This window comes from Lissotriton vulgaris, chromosome 7 (assembly GCF_964263255.1).
Source record: "Lissotriton vulgaris chromosome 7, aLisVul1.2, whole genome shotgun sequence".
In the NCBI taxonomy this organism is placed as follows: Eukaryota; Metazoa; Chordata; class Amphibia; order Caudata; family Salamandridae; genus Lissotriton; species Lissotriton vulgaris.
In genome coordinates, this window is record NC_141695.1 from 378,150,885 (window position 1) to 378,172,423 (window position 21,539).

The 21,539-nt window shown below is 49.8% G+C and overlaps 1 protein-coding gene across 1 annotated transcript in view; it reads left to right on the forward strand.

The window, feature by feature from the left end:
- Nucleotides 1-21,539, forward strand: part of LOC147701684 (uncharacterized) — a 761,267-nt gene that overhangs the window by 368,770 nt on the left and 370,958 nt on the right. The window contains exon 13 of the mRNA XM_086929358.1: nt 13,152-13,494. Coding sequence (XP_086785484.1) covers nt 13,152-13,494 — 343 coding nt within the window. The remainder of the gene's footprint in view (nt 1-13,151; nt 13,495-21,539) is intronic.

Below are 21,539 nucleotides of genomic sequence, written 5' to 3' on the forward strand. Positions count from 1 at the left end.
CTTTTTTGGCAAGTGGTATTTTTTGGCTGATTACTAAGCTGTCTAAGCAGTCTGTGTCTGTGGTTCCTGCAGCAACTCTCATGTTCTAGTTCTCTGATGTGGGATTTTTTCCCTAAGCGTGGTTCCCATGTTTTCTTTGGGACATGTCATTCCCTAAGTGGGGTACTTGAAGCTAATGAATAGCTCTGTTCTATGCTGGGGGAGTGAACTCCCCTTGTGGGCTCCTCGCCTTTCCTGGCGTCGCTGTATGCTGCTGATGCGGTTCTTCGTTCTTATCGGAATCAGGGTCTTTTGTTTCAGTATCTGCTGCATCGCTGGACCAGCTTTGGCATGCCGTTTTGCAGCATTGTGCTGTTGTTTCCGCCCTTTTTTGTCAGGCGTTTCGGCCTGGTCCTCTGTCTGATGTTCCTGGAGGAAAAGGATGTTCTAGTAGTTTCCTGCGTTCTGGTGGACGGCCTTTGTCCGTCCTACGTATTTCCCCCTCTTCTCTTCTTACAGGTTCCACTTCTTTCATGGGTCAGGTTTAGGTCCGAAACTCCCTTTTGGGTTTGTTCTGGATTTCCCTGGCCTTTGCCTTCGTCTTGCGCTCGGCTTGGTCTGGGCACTCGGCTTCATAGTACTTGCTGGCTGCGCATGCCTGCTCTGTCTGGTCCATGACCGGAGAACTTGGGGTGGACCCTTGTGCTCCTGCCTCTTGGTCTGCTGGAGCCTTGCTAGACTACTTCTTTCTTCTCACGCCTACCTTTCTCGACTGTGGAGCCGTTCCTGCCTTGTCTGCTGGCTTGGGGCTGTGGCCGGTTCCGCTGTCCCTTTCACTGTGCGTTGATGTTTTCCTGTGAAGGGCTTGCCTCCACTTCTACCTCTTCCCCTTGGAGTTTTGGGGTGATTCTTTTCTTCCTCTATACTCCTGCCTTTTTTCTGTCCCTCCGGGGCTCTCTGGTGGATGTTCCTGGTACCTTGGCTGGGCTTGGGGGTGTCCTGGCCACCTCTCGCCTCGCCCTTGCTTCCTTCTGTTTGGTGGGGGGGAGGGGGGTTGAGCCACCCTTCTTGTCTCCATTACACGTCCCCTGCTGGGGCCTGCATTCCTTCCTGCTGGGAGGTTCTCCCGCTCGCTCTCCTCCCTTCTGGGTACAGCTAGGCTATCTATTCTACGTTCAGGAATCTGCTGCTAGTAGTCTCTATCAGATGTACGAGTTACTTCCCTTTGGTAATGATGTATCTTTTAGAGACTATTCTAGCCGCAGATTCCTTCAAGACCCGTCCTTCCTCCCCGTTCTGCCAGGCTCTCCAGCTTGGTCTTCTGCACCTGTCTGCCTCCAGGTGGGTTTGTCTTCTGAGTGCGCCTTCTCTCACTTCCTTCCTAGTGGGATGCTTTGTTTTGTTTGTTTCACTAATTGCGTGATGATGTCATGGGTACTTCGGTGTCCCTGCACCCTGTTCGTCTAGTGTGGGGCCTTTCGTGCCCTTCTTCCTTTTCAGTGCTTGAACTTTCCGACTCTTCTGCAGTCCTCGGAGTTGGGGTCTCTTGGCTGTGCCTCGGCCCTTAGCTCTTACAGGGGATGCTCCTCTCCCTGTTGGTGTTGTCTTGGGGTAATTTGTTGTTACTCTTCTGTTCTGGCCTTGTTGTCCTTCACTGTTTATGGATTGTGGTTGCAGGCCTCTTTGTCTGCTCTGACATTTTTCACATACTTTTCTGCCCCCAGGGAGGATGTAGTATTTGCTTGCAGGCTTGCTTCGCAGTAGCTGTGTTCTGCTCTTCCCTTCTATGACTTTAGGTGCCACAGTGCCTGGCACTTTCCTGAATGGTGCTATTTCTCACCATTTGCTTTTTCATTTCTGTTTATCTTATTTTTTGCTTACACTGTTCCTATATTCTCACAGTTTTTGTTTGTGATGACTCCACGTTGTAGCGCGGTACCGCCCCCCGGCGCGCAGAGATGCAGTGGCAAAGAAAATTGTCCAGATCCAGTCTTACGCCTGGGGATAATTCTTCGGTTCGAGGCATGTGGGCTGCTGAATTCATATCTGTGCATAGATCGCCACCTAGTGTTGGGTCCGGATGATTGCACATTGTTGTCCTGGAAGAGTCTTCGAAGTATCACGAGATAGGTGGCTCCTCCCCTGGACTACAGTGCGCATGGGCATCGCCTCCATCCCCAGATTGTTTTTTTCCGCCATTGGGTTCGGATGTGTTTCGGTTCCCTCTGTCGGAACCGATAGTTGTTCAACTTCTACTCGAGACCAAAAGGTCTTTAGGCTGGGCGTCGGTATAGTTGCGTACGGGTTTCTTTCTGACTCTCAGCTCCGATCTCTTGCTGCCCTTCCACGTGCTTTCGGCGCGGTCGGGCCTGTACTACACTCTTGCTATGGAGCGAACTCCGTTTAAGAAGTGCCCGTTGTGTCACTCTAAATACTCGCACCTCGACGTGCACCCGGTGTGCAATACCTGCTTGTCGCCGGATCACCGCGAGGACACCTGCATGGCGTGTTCGAAATTCAGGAGCAAGAAGACTTTAAAGATTCGTCGGGCCAATAGGCTCCAGGCTAGGTTATCGGCCACGGCCCCCCCCCCGCCTGACGACATTTTCCAAGAATATGTCGAGGGAGAGGACGACGTGCAAGGTTCGGACTCTAATCCCGCATCCGAGGGAGAGGCCTACGACGCGGGTGAGGAGAACTTTGACGAAGTCACCGACGAGGTAGGGGACAACGAACAAACTTTTACCACGATGGGAGATAGCTCGGAGGAAGAGCTTCCCCAACCTGACTCAGGGGTTGTTCCCCTTCATACGGCCCAGGTCGAGGGATCGCCTTCGGGCCTTACCCAAGATCTAACTAGGAGTCCTACGTCCCCGCCTCCGGGCCCGGTCACGGACACTTATGAACCATCACTTACGTCGAAGAAAACGAAAGTGAAGCCAACTGGTCACGCATCCTCGGATGCGAAACCGAAAGTGAAAGTGGCGCAGGTGAAGAAGGTTCTGGAGGTGTCAACTTCCAAGAAAACCAAAATGGCCGACTTGAAGAGCCACGCCAAAATGGCCGACCCGAAGCCCTCGGGGTCGGCGCCGAAGGCAAAGTCCTCCGACGCGGCTGCGTCGGCGCCGAAAGGGGTCGCGGACCCGAAGACTGCTTCGAAGAAGCGTCAGGGCGACGACGCGCATAGGCAGGGGGCGTCGGCCCCGAAGACGGTGCCTGCCGGCGCACAGGCTCTCGAAGACGAGGGGTCGCTCGAACCGGCCCAGCCCTCTCCGGCCTGGACAAAGAAGGTAGCGGAATCCTTGCAGCGGATTCGAAAGGCCAGTGTGGTTCCCGCACAGGACACCAGTGCGCCTAAGCCGACGCCTAAGCCTGCGAGGGAGCAAACGCCTATCCGTTTCACCCTGGCGCCCAAGTCGGCGCCGAAGGCCTTCGCACCGAAACAGGGCGGACCCTCGAGGGAGGTGTTGACGCCGAAGGCTGCCTTGGCGGTGTCGAAGCTGCGTCTCCAGCCGCTTGCGGAAGAGGAACGTCGTGCAGTAATAATAGACGCCAACACCGGAAAGCTGTCGCTCCTCAAACGGAAGATCACGACGGAGCCGACGTTGGAACCCTTTAAGATTCCTCTCAAAAACAAAAGGGACTCCGAGGACTCTCCGGCTTTGGTGGAACCTGTGTCCCCGCAAACCCTAGGACACTCGCCGACGCATTCCGCTGCAGCCGATGCGGACGAGGAAGGTGACGAGTACAACTATCCGGCGTACTCGGATCCGGAGGAGGAGCACGTACCGTGGTCCGCCGGAGGCGACACGGAGGACCCGCAGTCGGCTCAGGACACTCAACTTTTTGCGGCCAAGACGTCCCTGTCTGAGGACTCGGCGGCCTTCAATGCTCTGATAGAGAGAGCTGCTGCTAACCACGACGTCGAGCTGCACTCGGACCCCGTGGATGTGGACTTCTTGTTCGACACCTTCTCGGTAGCCGAAAAGTCTGTCAAGACGCTACCGATGCTTAAGGGGGTGCTGAAACATGCAACGGAGGTTTTCAAGGAGCCCACCCGAGCGCGTGTGGTCAACCCTCGCATCGACAGGAAATATAAGGCAGCGCCCACGGATCCTACATATATCAAGGGACACTTGCCATTGGACTCCTTGGTTGTTTCCAACGCTCGGAAGAGGGCGAACTCTCAAACTACTGTTGACGCTCCTCCCCCGGACAAAGAGTCCAAGATATTTGAGGCCTCAGGCAAACGAATTGCTGCACAGGCAGCTAATATCTGGAGAATATCTAACACCCAAGCATTACTTGCACGTTATGATAGGGCCCATTATGACACATTAGAGGCCATACTGCAACACTTGCCTGACCAATACAAGGAGGCGGGGGAGATGCTCATTCAGGAGGGTAAACTCATTACGAATGCATCCATCAAATGTGCACTGGATGTGGCAGACACAGCCTCCAGGGCTATCAATACCAGTGTGCTGCTTCGACGCCATGCCTGGCTTAGAATTTCGGGGTTCAAACCCGACATCCAAACTACGATCCTCAATCAAACAGTGAATCCTGACCACCTGTTTGGCCCTGAGGTGGATGCCACACTGGAGAAAATGAAAAAAGATACGGAAACTGCCAAGTCTATGGGGGCTCTACAAAGTCAGCAGTTTCGGAGTGGTTCCTTTCGCCGCTCAAACTCCAGAGGCACCTCAAGGGGACAGGCGTCCCAGTCAACCCAATATTACAAAAGTAACACCCAAGCCTCGTATAACAACAAGGGTCGAGGTGGTTACAGAGGCAATAATGTCAAGGGCAGGGGACGTGGAAAGAATAGTTCCAGGTCCACCACCACCAACAAACAGTGACGTCTTGTCACTGCCCCCCGACCATGCAACACCGGTCGGGGGGAGACTCCAGCAGTTCCTGCCGGCGTGGAAAACCATCACCACGGACAGGTGGGTGAGGTCTATTATCCAGTACGGGTACTGTCTAGAGCTTACGTCCATTCCACCGGACATACCCCCAAGGAGCCGTCCTATGTCAGGCGAGCACTTGACCTTGTTGCAGCAAGAAGTTCTAGTCATGCTGCAAAAAGGGGCAATAGAGCTCGTTCCATTGCAAGAGCGGGGAACAGGGGTTTACTCCCTGTATTTTCTGATTCCCAAGAAGGACGGATCCCTCAGGCCGATCCTGGACCTCAGGCCCCTGAACTGGTACATCCTCTCGGAGCACTTCCATATGCTCACGTTGCAGCAGGTGCTTCCCCTGCTTCAACAGGGGGACTTCCTGGCTACGCTGGATCTGAAAGATGCATATTTTCATATCCCCCTGCATCCTTCCCACAGGAAGTATCTCAGATTCCCGATCTTAGACCAGCATTACCAGTTCAAGGTTCTGCCGTTCGGGGTCACCACGGCACCGAGAGTGTTTACCAAGTGCCTAGCGACTGTGGCAGCGCATCTCCGTCGCCAGCACGTCCACGTCTTTCCCTACCTGGACGACTGGCTCATTCAAGCAAGGACAGAACAGCAGTGCGTCGACCACGTGTCACGCACCATTCATCTCCTGCACGATCTGGGATTCTCTCTGAACTACCCAAAGTCCCATCTCCAGCCCGCCCACGTGCGACAGTACCTGGGCGCGACAATCAACACTCTGGCAGCCACCGCGCAGCCAAATTCAGTGAGAATTGCCAGTATCCAGGCGCTGATCCAACGATTCAGACCCCAACACTCGCTTCCAGCGAAGGTGTTCATGCAGTTGATAGGCATGATGGCCTCCTGCATCTCCATTGTCCCGCACGCGAGACTACATATGCGTCCGCTTCAAGAGTGCCTGGCACGTCAGTGGACTCAGGCTCACGGGCAACTGACAGACCTAGTGTTGGTGAGCGGTCGGGCATACAACTCTCTGCATTGGTGGAATCCACACAACCTTTGCAAGGGCCGACCATTCCAAGAGCCTGTCCCACCGATTATCCTGACGGACGCCTCTCTCCTGGGATGGGGAGCGCATGTACTCCAGTACACAGTGCAGGGACTATGGACACTACAGCAAAGGAAGATGCACATCAATGTGTTGGAACTGATGGCAATCTTCATGGCCTTGAAGGCGTTCAAAGTACATCTGTGCAACAAAGTCGTGTTGATCCGGACGGACAACATGACGGCCATGTACTACATTCAGAAGCAGGGAGGCACACACTCTCCACAGCTGTCTCGTCTGGCTCAGAGCATGTGGAAGTGGGCCATTCAGAGGAACATCTTCCTCATGGCAGAGCATCTCCCGGGCAAGGACAATCAAATGGCGGATCTGCTCAGCAGGCACAGCCATCAGATGCACGAGTGGGAGATACATCCATCAGTACTCCAACCGTACTTCCAAAGGTGGGGTCATCCAGAGATAGATCTGTTCGCCACAAAGGAGAACGCAAAATGCCAAAGCTTCGCCGCCAGATTCCCACACCCCCAGTCACAGGGCAATGCGATGTGGATGAACTGGTCAGGCAGATTTGCGTACGCTTTTCCCCCAGCACCTCTGATACCGCTGGTGGCACGCAAGCTCAGGCAACACTCGATGACTCTCATCCTGGTTGCTCCAACGTGGGCTCGCCAACCATGGTACACCACGTTTCTAGAACTGTCCGTGGTGCCGCATCAAAGGCTTCATCTCACTCCCAGCTTTCTGACGCAGAGCCATGGCGACATTCAGCACCCAGATCCGCAACAGCTCAACCTGGCGATCTGGCTCCTGAAGTCCTAGAGTTTGGCTACCTCAATCTTCCTCCCGATTGCATGAACATCATTCGGGAGGCAAGGAAGCCCACTACCAGAGCTTGTTATGCGGCTAAATGGAAGAGGTTTGTCATCTACTGTGCTAACCACAATATTGACCCTCTAGATGCTTCCATTCAAAACATCATTTGCTATCTTTTCCACCTGTACCAATGCAATCTGGCATACTCTTCCATCCGCATTCACCTGTCTGCTATGGCAGCATACCTCCAGAATAGGCAACACCTGTCACTCTTCAAGGTCCCTGCTATCAAGGCCTTTCTGGAAGGACTCAAAAGGGTCATTCCACCAAGGACCCCACCAGCTCCAGAATGGAACCTCAATGTGGTTCTTACGAGGCTGATGGGTCCTCCCTTTGAGCCACTGCACTCTTGTGAGCTTCAGTTTCTGACTTGGAAGGTTGCGTTCTTAGTAGCAATTACATCGCTACGGAGGGTTAGCGAGCTGCAGGCGCTCACCATCCAAGAACCTTTCTTCCAGGTACATGCTAACAGGGTGGTGCTCCGCACTAACCCTAAATTCCTACCCAAAGTGGTATCCCAATTCCACTTAAACCAGACAATTGAATTGCCGGTGTTTTTCCAAAACCCGGAGACGCTGGCGGAGCGCATGCTCCACACCCTTGATGTTAAGAGGGCCTTGATGTATTATGTAGACAGGACAAAAGATTTTCGCAAAACCAAGCAGCTTTTTGTTGCTTTTGCCACACACCACAAGGGAAACGCTATCTCAAAAGCAGGGATTGCTAGGTGGATAGTAAAGTGCATTCAGATCTGTTACGCTAAAGCTAAACGCACCCTCACTATCCCACCGAGGGCCCACTCCACCAGGAAGCTGGGGGCCTCTATGGCTTTCCTAGGTAACATTCCCTTAGAAGATATCTGTAGAGCAGCCACATGGTCTACCACACATACCTTCACTAAGCACTACTGTGTAGACGTGCATTCCAAACAGCAGGCAGCTGTTGGTCAAGCTGTTCTAAAAACACTTTTTCAGACCGCTGCAGCTGGCACGGGCGGCCGCCGATAATGGAGGGACTGCTATGTATTCTATGCACAGATATGAATTCAGCAGCCCACATGCCTCGAACTGCAAATGCTACTTACCAGTATGCATCTGTTCTTGGCATGTAGGGCTGCTGACATTCATATCGCCCACCCTCCTCCCCGGTGCCTGTAGCAGCTGCAGTATTCATTCATATATATACATATGCTCATAGCATGGTCATCACTCACATTCTTCACTCCATCTCTGCCAATGGCTAAAAACAATCTGGGGATGGAGGCGATGCCCATGCGCACTGTAGTCCAGGGGAGGAGCCACCTATCTCGTGATACTTCGAAGACTCTTCCAGGACAACAATGTGCAATCATCCGGACCCAACACTAGGTGGCGATCTATGCACAGATATGAATGTCAGCAGCCCTACATGCCAAGAACAGATGCATACTGGTAAGTAGCATTTGCATTAAGGAATCTGCAGCCGAAGGTAAGGAACTCGTACAACACTGTCAGTTCAAATTTCTGCCCTTCGTGGTCACTACGGCTCAGAGGGTTTTCACTAGTGTCTAGCAGTGAGGGCATCGCATTCTTGCAGAAACGGCTTTCATGTCTTTTCATAACTAGATGACTGTCTGATCAAGAGCAGCGTCAGTCAATAATGCCCAGCGCACACTCAAATATCTGTGTCCTTATGCCACAAAATAGGTTCACCATCAGTGCCAAGAAGTCTTACCTCCAGCCCCAAGAGATCCAGCCCTTCTTGGTGTCCAACCTAAGCGGTTCGGCCTGGAAAAGCATATCCCAACAAAGAAAGGGTAGCCGCATTCCAAAATCTGCCTTTTTTCAGACAGGATGTCCTTTTATGCATTGTCATAGTGCCACACACCCATCTACACATTCACCTTTCTCAAGAATGCCTCACGAGGTGATGGGCCCAAGCAGAGGGCACTAAGAGAATCTGCTATTGGTGATCTAGTGTTGATTTAGGGTAAACATAAGTGTACTCTTCATTAGTGAAACAGCTACAACTTGTTGCTCTGCAGGCCTTATGTTGTAATGGTTAATTCCCCTCTTCTTTCTTCACATCAATGCTCTCTCTCTGTTCAGCCTGCATGGCAGGAGAATGATGTATGATGTCGTGGAATGTTGGTGTGTGGACTGGTGGAGAGCGTCAGTTGGAGGATGAGAGGCTGAGCAGAGGGAGACTGCTCCTGGTGAGGCTGTACACCTATACTTCTATCTTATTTACCCTCCTACCTTCATCTTCTACAACTATAACTGAAACTAATAAAGGAACTACTTGGAACTACCACCTGGTCTACACTTTGGATTCCTTATCCACAACATTTTGGCGACGAGGATGGGATACGCTCTCCACCAGTCCACACACCAACATTCCATGACATCATACATCATTCTCCTCATTGCAGGCTGAACAGAGAGAGCATTGATGTGAAGAAAGAAGAGGGGAATTAACCATTACAACATATCCTCTCTCTTCACAACAAAAGGCAATAGAAGAATAAGAAGTAAAGAAACAGAAGGAATACAAAGTAAATGCAATAATGGAATGCAATAATGCGATGATGTAAAATGAAACATAGTGCAATAATGCAAAACAATGAAATGCAATGTAATAATAATGAAAATGTGCAATGAAATCATGCGATCACCTAGAATGCAATATAATGCAATAACATGAAATTAAAAGAAATAACATTACAGCAATGAATGCACAATGAAATATAAGCAACTTAATGGCACGCACACCATCCCCATTTCTCTCAAAAGAAGGCAAAACAAAACCTGTGCCACGAAAATACTCACACATGAAGAGACAATATGTCACAAGCAAAAGAAAGAAGAAGAGAAACGCACAACATAAGTAAACCTGACGTCTCAGGCTCCCCTATGCATCAAAGATCCTATCAACGGCAAAGAAGAAGAGAAGGATAAAACAAGAGCCGTGAAGTTAACAGTGAACCAGTACTGACAGGACCATAACACAAATGTAGAAACATGCGTGACAACTGGTACTCAACAAAGAAGACACCAGAAAATACAGGGATACACTCACCCAAGAAACAAGAAGAATGGAACAGGATACACTTACCCGTGTAAATAACCAGTAATGGGATACACTGACCCGTCACAATTACAGGAGTACCCACACCCATGTAAAAACAAGAATAATACAAGATACACTAATTAGTGTAAATTACAGGAATACCCTAACCTGCGTAAATTACAGGGATACCCTAACCTGTGTAAATATCAAGAATGTACAGGATACACTAATTTGTGTAAAATTACAGGGTTACCCTCACCAGTATAAATATGCACTAACTCACAGATAATATCATTCAAGTAATGAGATACACTCACCGAAACTGCAATTTTAACTTTGTCACGTAAATGTAGACATTTGATAATACCCAGCATATATTGTTCTCACAGAAAGTAGCAAATTAATACAAATACACCGTCTCATATGCAAAAACATTGATAAATCATTACAATGAAATAACATTTAATTAGAACAAGAATCGGTACTCGGCTTGTTAAAATCAAGGATTAAGCAATTCCAAAACATGCCAGAAGATGGCGCACATATATTTTAAAGTATATTTTCTGAATACTAAAAGTTTCCGATTAAAACTAAAACTTATCTGTATCAAACTGAAAATCATAGACTGAGGCACGAGAAAGGAGTGTTCCAAGTTAACCAGCAATCAAGATACGAATGTGTAACTCCTTGTATTTGGAAAAACATTCTTCATACACATTCATGGAGAGAGAACAGTTCGCACGAAGACATGAACTGCAACTAAATCCGATGAAATCTCTGTCTGAGGTACTGGCGCTTGATGTGTAGTTCTTCCTTCTTAAAATGGCGGCACGTAAGAAGCACTAGCGTCGGGTGGCTCACGGCAGGTGCGTTGTGGTGGCGCGGTCTAGTAGTTGCACGTCACGCGCTGACGTGACGTGCCGTGCCGGCGGCCATGTTGGGGCTGCGCACGCATCGCGTTCCGAGTGGCGCAAAGAGCCGAGTACGGAGAATTAGAGGCTCGGCGCTCTTTAGGGAAGATTATCAAATAAATATCAGTTAACCTCACAGTGGCTGCAGCGTCTTCCTTGGGGGTAAATACAACCTTACAATGGCGACGAGGGTGGGATTGTAGACCCCCCCCCCCCACAGCAAGGAGGCACCGAGGGAAACATCAACACCGGTGGGCAGAAGACACCAGCAGTGAGCAGCACCACGGAGCCAGGTGGCCAGAGGAACAAGAGGTCAAGAAGAGACCAACAGCTACCATACCCTAAAGAGCGTGGCAGAGCCCAGAAGCACCCAGAAGGGTGGAACAACTGAGTCAAAGGGGGTGGACAGACCCCAGAGGCATAAAGCAAAGCGTGCCAGATCACGCAACGACCCACAAGACAGGGAGAACCGCGCTGGATACCTCACAAAAGAGCGAGGGGGCTGACGCAGGTAGTCCCCAGGCCCACGCAAGCAAGGAAGAGCAAGACAACACGCCGGGGAGTCCCAGAAGCCAAGGGAGCGTACAACCCACGTTCAAGAGTGAGAAGATGAGCGCGCAAGCAGGATATGCAATGGCGCCGGTGCAGTTTCTGCCCAGACCTGGAGAACCACTAATGAAGTGGGAGGACTGGAGAGAATACATTGATAATTTCATAGGAGTCTTGGAAGATGAAAATGAGGAATAGTTCAACCCCAAGAGAAAAAAGCGCATCTTGTTGCTCAACCTAGGCCCAGAAGGGCTGAGAATCTACAAGAGCCTAGTGCCAAAACAAAGAGCAAGCACTGACGATGATGTGTATGCCCACGCCATTGATGACCTGAATGAACACTACAGACCGGCGGTGTGTGTATCCGTGGACAGGTTCAATTTCCATCAGAGAAAGCAACGCCTAGGGGAGACGGTAGAGGAATATGTGGCAGCACTGAAGAGGTTGGCGTCCATGTGCAGATACGACAATTGGGAAGAGGAGTTCATTAAGGATCAGGTGGTGATGCACACCACGAGCACAGCAGTGCAGGACAAGCTATGGGCCAGCGGGGACACCACACTAAAGGAGGTGATGGTAATCGTCAAAAGAGCAGAATTGGCGCGCAGGTGTGCGGAGGAAACTAAGAAGGAAACTGCGCCTAGCGCCATGGTAAACAGAGTAGACGACGAGGAGCCCCGCAGAGACAATAAGTACAAGAGGTCGTCGGAGAAGGGACCCAACAAATGGCAAGGCAACCCAGGCCCCCCGGGAAAACAGGCGGGAAGCAACAAGAAGCAATGCTACAGGTGTGTCACACGAGGCGCACGACAGGAAGTGCCCAGCATTCCGCGCCAAATGCATGTATGCGGCATAGTGGGCCACTATGAGAAGGTATGTCGGAGGAAGGCCTTTAAAGGCACGGTGAGATACGTCGGTCAAGAAAGCGACGAACAAGAAGGGACAGAGGAGAATGTCGTCACGGTACTCTGCATCTACGATCAGGTGTTGAGTGTGGATGGCCAAGTACTTGGCGTGGATGGCAGAAGGACGATTAAACCTGTCCTGGAAATGTTGATTGGAGGAATTCTGATAAGCGTGGTGGCCGATTCGGGTTCGCCCTACACCATCGTCCAGAGAGCGCTGTGGGAGGAGAGCTTTGCACCGCATCTAGGCCCAGAACTGGAGAAACTGGACATCCGCCCAGTCACATATAATGGGGACCGCATACCAATGGCAGGATTCAGACCATTAAAATTCTAATTTAGAGGCCGGTCCGCTTACTGCAAACTTTACATATCAGAGAAGGGTCCTTCGGTCCTCGGATGGCTAGACCAAGGCGACCTGGGCATCAAGTTGGATCCGGGAGGCAAAGAACAAATACTACTTACGGAGCCGGAAGTCTGGCCAGACCTCGACAGATGGAGAAGCGAATACCCCAAAGTATTTGGAGGCACGGTAGGAAGATTGGAGAAATTCTCACATAAGATCATCCTGAAGGAAGATGCCATACCCGTAGCCCACAAAGTGAGAAATGTGCCTTTGGCGGTGAGAGAAGCAGTACAGGAAGAACTCCAGGACTTAGAGATGAAAGGGATCATTGAACCCATCACGTGTGTGGAGTGGCTGGCGCCCCTGGTGGTAGTTATGAAACCAAGCGGGAAGGTCAGGCTGTGCGTCAACCTGCGCGAACTGAACAAGAGCATTGTGGTGGAGAAGTTCCCCTTGCCTAGAATAGAGGAGATGCTGGTCAGGACCAGGGGAATAAAGTGGTACTCCACTATAGACTTGACCTCAGCCTACCACCAGATTGCACTACACCCGGAGAGCCGCAAACTCACATCGTTCATCACCCTGTTCGGGTGCTATCAGTTCCGCCGCATGCCGTTCGGGCTGGCCTCAGCGGCTGCAGTATTCCAGAAGCTGATGCGCCAACTGTTTAAAGACCCGGCCGGCGTCCAATACTTCCAGGACGACATCCTGGTAATGGGGCGAGACAGACCAGACCATGACGTGAAACTCAGCAAAGTACTGAAGATCCTAGAGGGTAAAGGCCTCACAGCGGAATGGACCAAGTGCCGGATTGGAATGGAGTCGGTGACCTACTTGGGACATGAAATAGGGGTGCGAGGAGTGAATCCGAAAGCAGAGAACGTGAAAGCGATCTGCGAAGCACCACCGCCCACCAACAAAGAAGAAGTCCGATCATTTATAGGTATGGCGGAGTATTATAGCAAGTTTGTGCAGCACTTCGCCTCCAAGACCCATCACATGAGGCAGCTGAAAAGAGTTTTTTGTGAGGGAAGGTATCCCAAAGTCCATCCTAAGCGACAATGGCCCCCAATGCAGATCAGAGAAATGGAGCAACTTCATGCAGAGGAATGGCATTTCAGCCAAGCACACGTCCATATACCACCCCGCTGGAAACTGACTAGTAGAGCGATTTAACAGAGTGGTGATGGGATCGGTCCAGGCTGCTATCTCCAACAACAAGGACTGGGAAAGGGAGATATGGCACATGGTGTGGGCGTACAGGATCACCCCCACAGGGACAGGTTACAGCCCCTTCCAAATATTGAGGGGCTGCGAACCATTCACCCGGGACAATCGAGTGTGGAAGGAGAAAACTATTACGAGCGGTTGGTCCCCTGCAGTGGTGCGAGCCCACTTGGAAAAGGCACAAGCCATTTACTCGAAACTCTACAACAACCGGAGAAACGTGAGAGATACAGAATTGGGAAAAGGTGAATGGGTGCGAGTAAAGTTGGCCATGCTACAAAGGAAAGGAGAGAGTAAATACAGCAAGCCCATGCAGGTTAAGGAAGTGCTGGGTAGAGCGGCTTTGCTGAGCGATGGAAACGTGTGGTCACAGGACCGCATGGCAAGATGCAACAGAATTGTACGATGGGACCAAGGCGGAGCAGACTTAGGAGATGAGAAGGAAGGAACCGTCGAGCATGAACAATTGGAGGTGGAACCGGGCGTGAGAAGCGGAGAACAGCAAGGGGAAAGGACTGATAACGACGACCAGGAGTGTGGGGTCGGAGAGGACATGAGCAGACGAGATGTAAGCACGGCTGCGCTTGGAAGAAGAGGAAGAAACGAAGAGACTCAGGAGAGTCTGACCCGGAGGGGTAGAGCGGTGATCAAACCAGCAAGGTTCCGAGACTTTGACATGAACGGCGCGGACTGTGAGTTAAAAGTTTCTATGTTGGGAAAAAGGGAAGATATGTGGTGGCGCGGTCTAGTGGTTGCACGTCACGCGCTGACGTGACGTGCCGGAGGCCATGTTTGGGCTGCGCGCGCATCGCGTTCAGAGTGGTGCGAAGAGCCGAGTACGGAGCATTAGAGGCTCGGCGCTCTTTAGGGAAGATTATCAAATAAATATCAGTTAACCTCACAGTGGCTGCAGCGTCTTCCTTGGGGGTAAATACAAGCTTACATGCGTGCTCTCACAAACTCGTACAACATTATAGAAGCATTGAATTCCCAGAGAAAAGAGACGCAGGGACTCATGTGACGCCAACAGCACAGGAAGATATGGGAGATAGAAAGATCACGCGACGGAGGCTCGAGGTGATAAAGTGCCACACAGTCAATTCAAATGTCGCATCAATAACATCTGTAACTGTAAAATACTCCATCAGCGCAGAGAATGAGCTCATTTTATATTATACGCAATGTAATATGAAACACTCTGACCTGAAATAGAAGGCAGTTAGATTGGCCTGATGCTTGCTTCAAATACCATAAAACCCTGCAATTCACACTAAAGAAGTGACAGCAGAAACGATGTATCTACCTAGTACTCATTCTCTTTGTAGAAGTGAGTGTCCCACGCCGAGTTTAGCTGACTCCCACGCTAGCAGACTTTGTAGAACATCGCAAATGCAGGTATATTGTCCCACACTGGTAGAGTAATAAATTAATGATTAGAGCCAGTCCAATCAAAATAAACGCTGCTGCTCAAAAATAGTTGTCATAGATAAAGGCATGACTCACATGAAAGATGCAGGTTTCTGTGGATAGGAAGGACTGTGGCAATCATGACGCTCACGAGGCTCACGTTCACCAGGCACATTTAAACGCCGTCTAGAATAACAGTTTCACCAAAGAGTAGAAACAGTTCAAATTGCCTCTTTCGCAATAACGCTGTAATCCACCAGAAATGTCATATGAGCAAAGAATATCTTCATGTGTTTGTGACGAGAGAAATAAAGTACATAGGCAGTTCCACTAGATGGCGGTTGATCCTCACGCCGTTAGACAATGTAAAACACAGCTTACAATGTAAAAGGAGATCAAATGCTCGTTTTTGAGGTTGTAAGTCCTTGTTAATCACATTTTAAATCACTGTAAAACGCAGCTCAAAATTGTAAAAACGGATCAAATGCTCGTTTTTTTTAAGGTTGTCAGGCTCAGGTTTTAAATCACTGAAAAACGCTGCTCAAAATTGTAACAAGCATTTGCAATGCAATAGGTCTCGCATTAGGAAAGTTTGAGCTATTGGTATTGTAAATGACAATTTTTTTATTTGTGTTGGTGTTGAAAATAGCGAAATTAATAGCTTTGTCATTTACAATGGCAATAGTTTTAACTTTTGCAAATGTGACACCTATAGCACTTGTAATGCAATATGTGTTGTATTTACGTGACTTCGATGTATTGATATTACAAATAACAATGGCTTTTATTTTTTTTAATAATTAATACTTAAATAAGTTATTGTAATTTGTAATGGCAATAGCTTAAACTTTTGTAAACAACTTTTGTGATTATGTTCAGTGTATTTTATTGTGACGAAAATCCAAGAACAGAAGTGAAATATTAACATATTTTTGTAACATTTGTAATAAAGCTTGAAACATTGAAGAACTTATTTGAACCATTTGATAGATGGAGTGAGGGCGAAAAATAGATAAAGTGAGGGCGAAAAATAGATAGAGTGAGGGCGATAGAGTGAGGGCGATAGAGTGAGGGCGATAGAGTGAGGGCGATAGAGTGAGGGCGATAGAGTGAGGGCAATAGAGTGAGGGCGATAGAGTGAGGGCGATAGAGTGAGGGCGATAGAGTGAGGGCGATAGAGTGAGGGCGATAGAGTGAGGGCGATAGAGTGAGGGCGATAGAGTGAGGGCGATAGAGTGAGGGCGATAGAGTGAGGGCGATAGAGTGAGGGCGATAGAGTGAGGGCGATAGAGTGAGGGCGATAGAGTGAGGGCGATAGAGTGAGGGCGATAGAGTGAGGGCGATAGAGTGAGGGCGATAGAGTGAGGGCGATAGAGTGAGGGCGATAGAGTGAGGGCGATAGAGTGAGGGCGATAGAGTGAGGGCGATAGAGTGAGGGCGATAGAGTGAGGGCGATAGAGTGAGGGCGATAGAGTGAGGGCGATAGAGTGAGGGCGATAGAGTGAGGGCGATAGAGTGAGGGCGATAGAGTGAGGGCGATAGATGGATAGAGTGTGGGCGATAGATGGATAGAGTGTGGGCGATAGATGGATAGAGTGAGGGCGATAGATGGATAGAGTGAGGGCGATAGATGGATAGAGTGAGGGCGATAGAGTGAGGGCGATAGATGGATAGAGTGAGGGCGATAGAGTGAGGGCGATAGATGGATGGATGGGATGAGTAAATGGATGGATGGGATGATGGATAGATGGAGTGGCCAGAGAGCAGACAGAGTGGATGTATATTGCGTATTGGCTATACGGATGGTTTTTGTAGTTTGAACAAAGGGTACCAGATGTGGTGGCTTTGTTGGTGCAGCTTATTGACCTCTAGATGGATACTGTAGAAAGAGCAGACAAACTGTCTGGAAGGATACTACATACTGGATGAACAGATAGATGGCTGGATGGATGGAAAGATGGACGGACGAATACATGGATGGATGAATGGACGGACGGGAAGACGGACGGACGGATGGATGGATGGATTGATGGATGGATGGACGGATGTACTGATGGATGGCTGGATGGATGGACAGACGGACGGATGTTTGATTGGGTGGATATGGTAGATTGTCCATACTGCCTACAGAACACCACATTGGATCAATCCTACATATTGCGCGCATGGTTGGATGGATGAACTGATGGCGTGAGGGATAGATATTGTTAATTGAAGAGCTGGTAAGGCAGAATGGGTAAAGCATGTTGAATGGATGATTGAATGATGGATTGATATAAATTGCAGAATGGCTGAGCAGACATACTAGACTACGGTTTGTTTGGCTGCATGGGTGGATATTGTAGACTGGGCGGAACAATGACGAACACTGGAATGAGACTGCATGCTGGATGAATGCATGAATACGAACACCAATACATCTATGATAGACGGTCAGAAACACTTGACGGATGAACATTTGTATGGATGTAGGTGTGAATGGATGGACAGAGGGGTAAATTGGCGGATGAATGGATTGAATGGATGGGTGGATAGATAGATAGATAGATAGATGGGCAGACAGATGGGGCACATGTCGCTTTGTCGCTGTAGCTTTCCCGCATAGCTCTGGTGTCCCCCACATACACTTGCTGTGATCCCACGTGCGGCACAGTTGACTCCTCGCACGGTCTGGAAGCACGCAGGTGCCTTGATCTCACCCGGCGCATCAAGGCGCCTCAGCTTTGAAGTGAGCACAGGGTCAGGCGTAGGGCTTGTGAGCAGGCCGACGCCCCTCCCTGCAGCAGTCTCGCAGACTCGACCTGCCTGCACCGCGTCTCCGCTCTGAGGTCAGGCGCTTACGAGGAGGCTCTGCGGGTGCTTTAAGGTGACGAAACATTTTTATGTCCGTGATAAAGGGCCGGACCACGCCCAGCTAACGGGGCACGAGGAGCAGAGGGACTCGTCTCTGAACTCCCGCACATGTCAGTCACTCCTTAGAACGCCAAGGGAGGTTACTTGTCGCCTGCACCCCTGAATCTGCGGCTTTATTTTCTTGTTCAGTTAAACCAGCCAGCGCCTGGAGGTAGTTCACTTTTCATATTTAGTGATACTTGCGCCTCTCGCTCCTCCGTTTAGTAACAACGTCCTCACTATCTTTGTCACTCACACACGGCGCCGGCTGTCTCACCATCCCGGTGTTTACTTCCACGGTCAGCGCATCCAAGTACTCAGTCCTTCAATTTGTTCCTTGTGCCCTCGCTCCAGCTATCCACTTACTTCCTTACTCAGCCCATGCTCACTCGCTCACTTGCTCACACGCTCGCTAACCTCATGTACTCAATCACTGATTCGCTCACTCACGCCATACACTCACTCCTTCACTGGCTTACTCAGTCGCTTCCCTAGCCTACTCGCCTTGCCCTCACTCACTCTCAGTCGGTAGCTCAGTTAGTCAAACCTCTCGCAGACCTGAAAACAATTATTGGATAATTTTACAGAGAGCGCCTCTGCAATTTGGTTCTGGTGTCTGACCGGACAAATGGCCCTCTTCTCCCAGAAGCTCCTAGTTCCAGTTTACTCTGTTTCTCACCGGATGACCTCCGACTCTCGGGCCCAGCCCGGTGCCAGCTCACAAGGGCCACAAGGCGCTGCCTCGTCGGCCAGCATCCGAAAGGCACCCCTTTATTCCTCGGGCTGATCTGGGTCGGATCAGGCTACAGCGCAATCTGATCGTGCAAGCATGGTTAGTCCGGCAGGGCGACGTGCGCGAAACCTTCCATGGGGCGGGACTTCCGTCTTCAGAAGCCCGCGCATGCGCCCACGGAGAGAAGCAGTGCTGGTGACGCGGGGCTCCCATGCCCGAGGGAGAGCCCCGCGGAGGCAGCAGAAGTTTAGAATGGCGGTAACTGGGGCTTGGGGGGTTAGGGGGGTGCGCTTGTATGTATGCGGTGGCGGTGTGTGTGCGTGTGTGTAGGTGCCCTCCTGTGTGTGTGCGGCGGGGGGTGCCGGTGAGTGTGGGGAAGTAGGGGGGGGTGCGCGCGCGCGTGTGTGTGTGTGTGTGTGTGTGTGTGCCTTCCTGCCTGCGTGTGTGTGTGTTCAGGGAATCTGTGGCAGGGGATGTGCACGGCGCCGGGCTGGGTGTGCGCGCACCGCGATGCACGTTACAAGCAGCCAAAGCGCACCCACGAGGTCAAATCTCCGGCAGGAGAAGCGCGTGTCAGTCTGCTGTCCACATTCCCCCAAAGTGATGACATAAGTTGTCGAGCCCGAGACAGCAAAGCTTTGCTTTGCTTTCGTCTAGGCTCGACCTAAAAACGGATCAAATGCTCGTTTTTAAGGTTCAGGCTCAGTAAATCACAGTTTTAAATCACTGTAAAACGCATGCAGATAAACAATCAGTCCAAATCCTCGTTGGAAGGAAGGAAGGTCTTCAGTGTGACATAACTTTAGAAACACTGTTACATCCGTGATCTCTTCCTTTTCCCTTAAATTAGTAACTAGAGGAGTGTAAAGCGCACGGGAAGGCTGTCACGATGGTAGTGAACACTGGTGGGACTCTTGAGGGCGTTCTTTACTTGTTTTCCGTTCACTTTAAAAATTGCTTATTTTCTAGTTACTGATATTAATAAAGTTCATTGAATGATAAAGGTTTCCTCACCTTCAGTTTTCATGTGGTCAAAGTATGCAGGGTTTCCTTTAAAGCGTCGCCAAATGTTGTGGGTAAAGGAGGATAAAATGTAGAGGTAGCCAGGTAATTTATCCTAGTAGGAGGTTTATTAGTAAATCCTCACAGGTTCCATAGGAGTCTTAGTAAATCAGTTGGAGAGTCCCACCAGGAGCTAGATGGTTGTTGCTCAGCCCACTCTCATCAACTGTCATTCTCCACACACCACCAGGCACACTCACATTCCACTCTCTGTCATCAAGCACCCCAACATTCCACACAGACATCACACTCATTCTGACTGAGCGACTAGGAAGGAGATGATTCTAGGCACAACACCTTTCTTCAACCCTCTCCCGCAGCTGGCCATTACTACTGATGACTCACTCAGAAGGGTGGGGAGCTCCCCTAAACTGCATTGACTGGTCAAGGCAGCTGGACCCCACAATGCCAAGGGTATTGTGGGAAGCTCTTGGCCATCTCTTTAGTCCTAACAAGTTTTTTCAATCTCATCCAGGGCAAGACAGTCCTCAAAGACTGACATGGCAGCAATGCACTGCATTCACAAATTGAGGGCATCCACTCTCCCAGGTGTGTGATTACCCAGTAGACAATCAATAAGATTCAGAAACCAGGAAGTGGTTGGCACGGAGCAGTCAAGCCAGTCTTCTCGTAATACAAGCCAAACAAATGACTCAAGAGTTACTCCCTGACAGAAGCGTACCTACCGCGTAGGCGGGTAGAAGACAAACTGAGGAAGGCACAGAGCTTATTTCAGCTTGCAGAGGCAGCCAAGGCATTCCATGATGGGAGGGTCCGACTGAACACTTACTAATAACACCCTCTAAAGAACTGCACTGTGTCCCAAACAAAGCCCTTAATCATCCCTAAGGAAGACCATAGTGTAAAACAGCAGGCCCCTTGTGAAGTTCGAAATGCGTTGGTGTATTGTAATAAGGGGTCAGGAGGCGAATATCACCACTCGAAGATCGAATCATATGTGTTAAAGAAGGTAAAAATTCAAAAAAATTGTTTCAACCAGGAAACTCGCTAGGAGAAAATATTTGGCCTCCCTCCCACTCTTCCTGTCCATGACCACGTGGGGCCGCCAGATACCTTTAGGATCAATTGCCTGAGTGTAACACACCTCCATATCCATTGTTTTTGAATTTTATGTTGATACATATTGTTTTGTGTTTTTTGTGTAAAAGACACGATGTACGTAAATGACTTTCAGTAAGAACTGTAGGTCACAATTCCTATGTGTTAGTATTGCAACTAATGCTAGACAAACAAATGTTTTCTTTTTGTACTAAGAATCAATACATGGAACAACCAGATAAAAAGAATCCATGATAAATCAAATGTCTTGTCTGTCAGAGTATATTCTCTGCCTGTAAGTTCACAGATGGTTATTTTGAAATAATGGATAGACAGACACTACTACAAGACTAAAATCATTAGGAAGTGAGAGTGATAGAAGGGGGTCTTAAGAGTGAGGAGTGGAAGAGCACATCAAGACACAAATCAGTGGCCTTAATTGCCCTACGGTCCGTGTAATGTCTACACGTCGACCGAAGTAATAATTCAATTCATAGTGGAGGGGGCACAATATATGCATGTTAGTTTCTTGTTTCAGCCCCCTTTTCACCTGAACAGGATCATCCTCAAGAAACCAACAGCGGACCCCACCGACCTCAAGAATTACC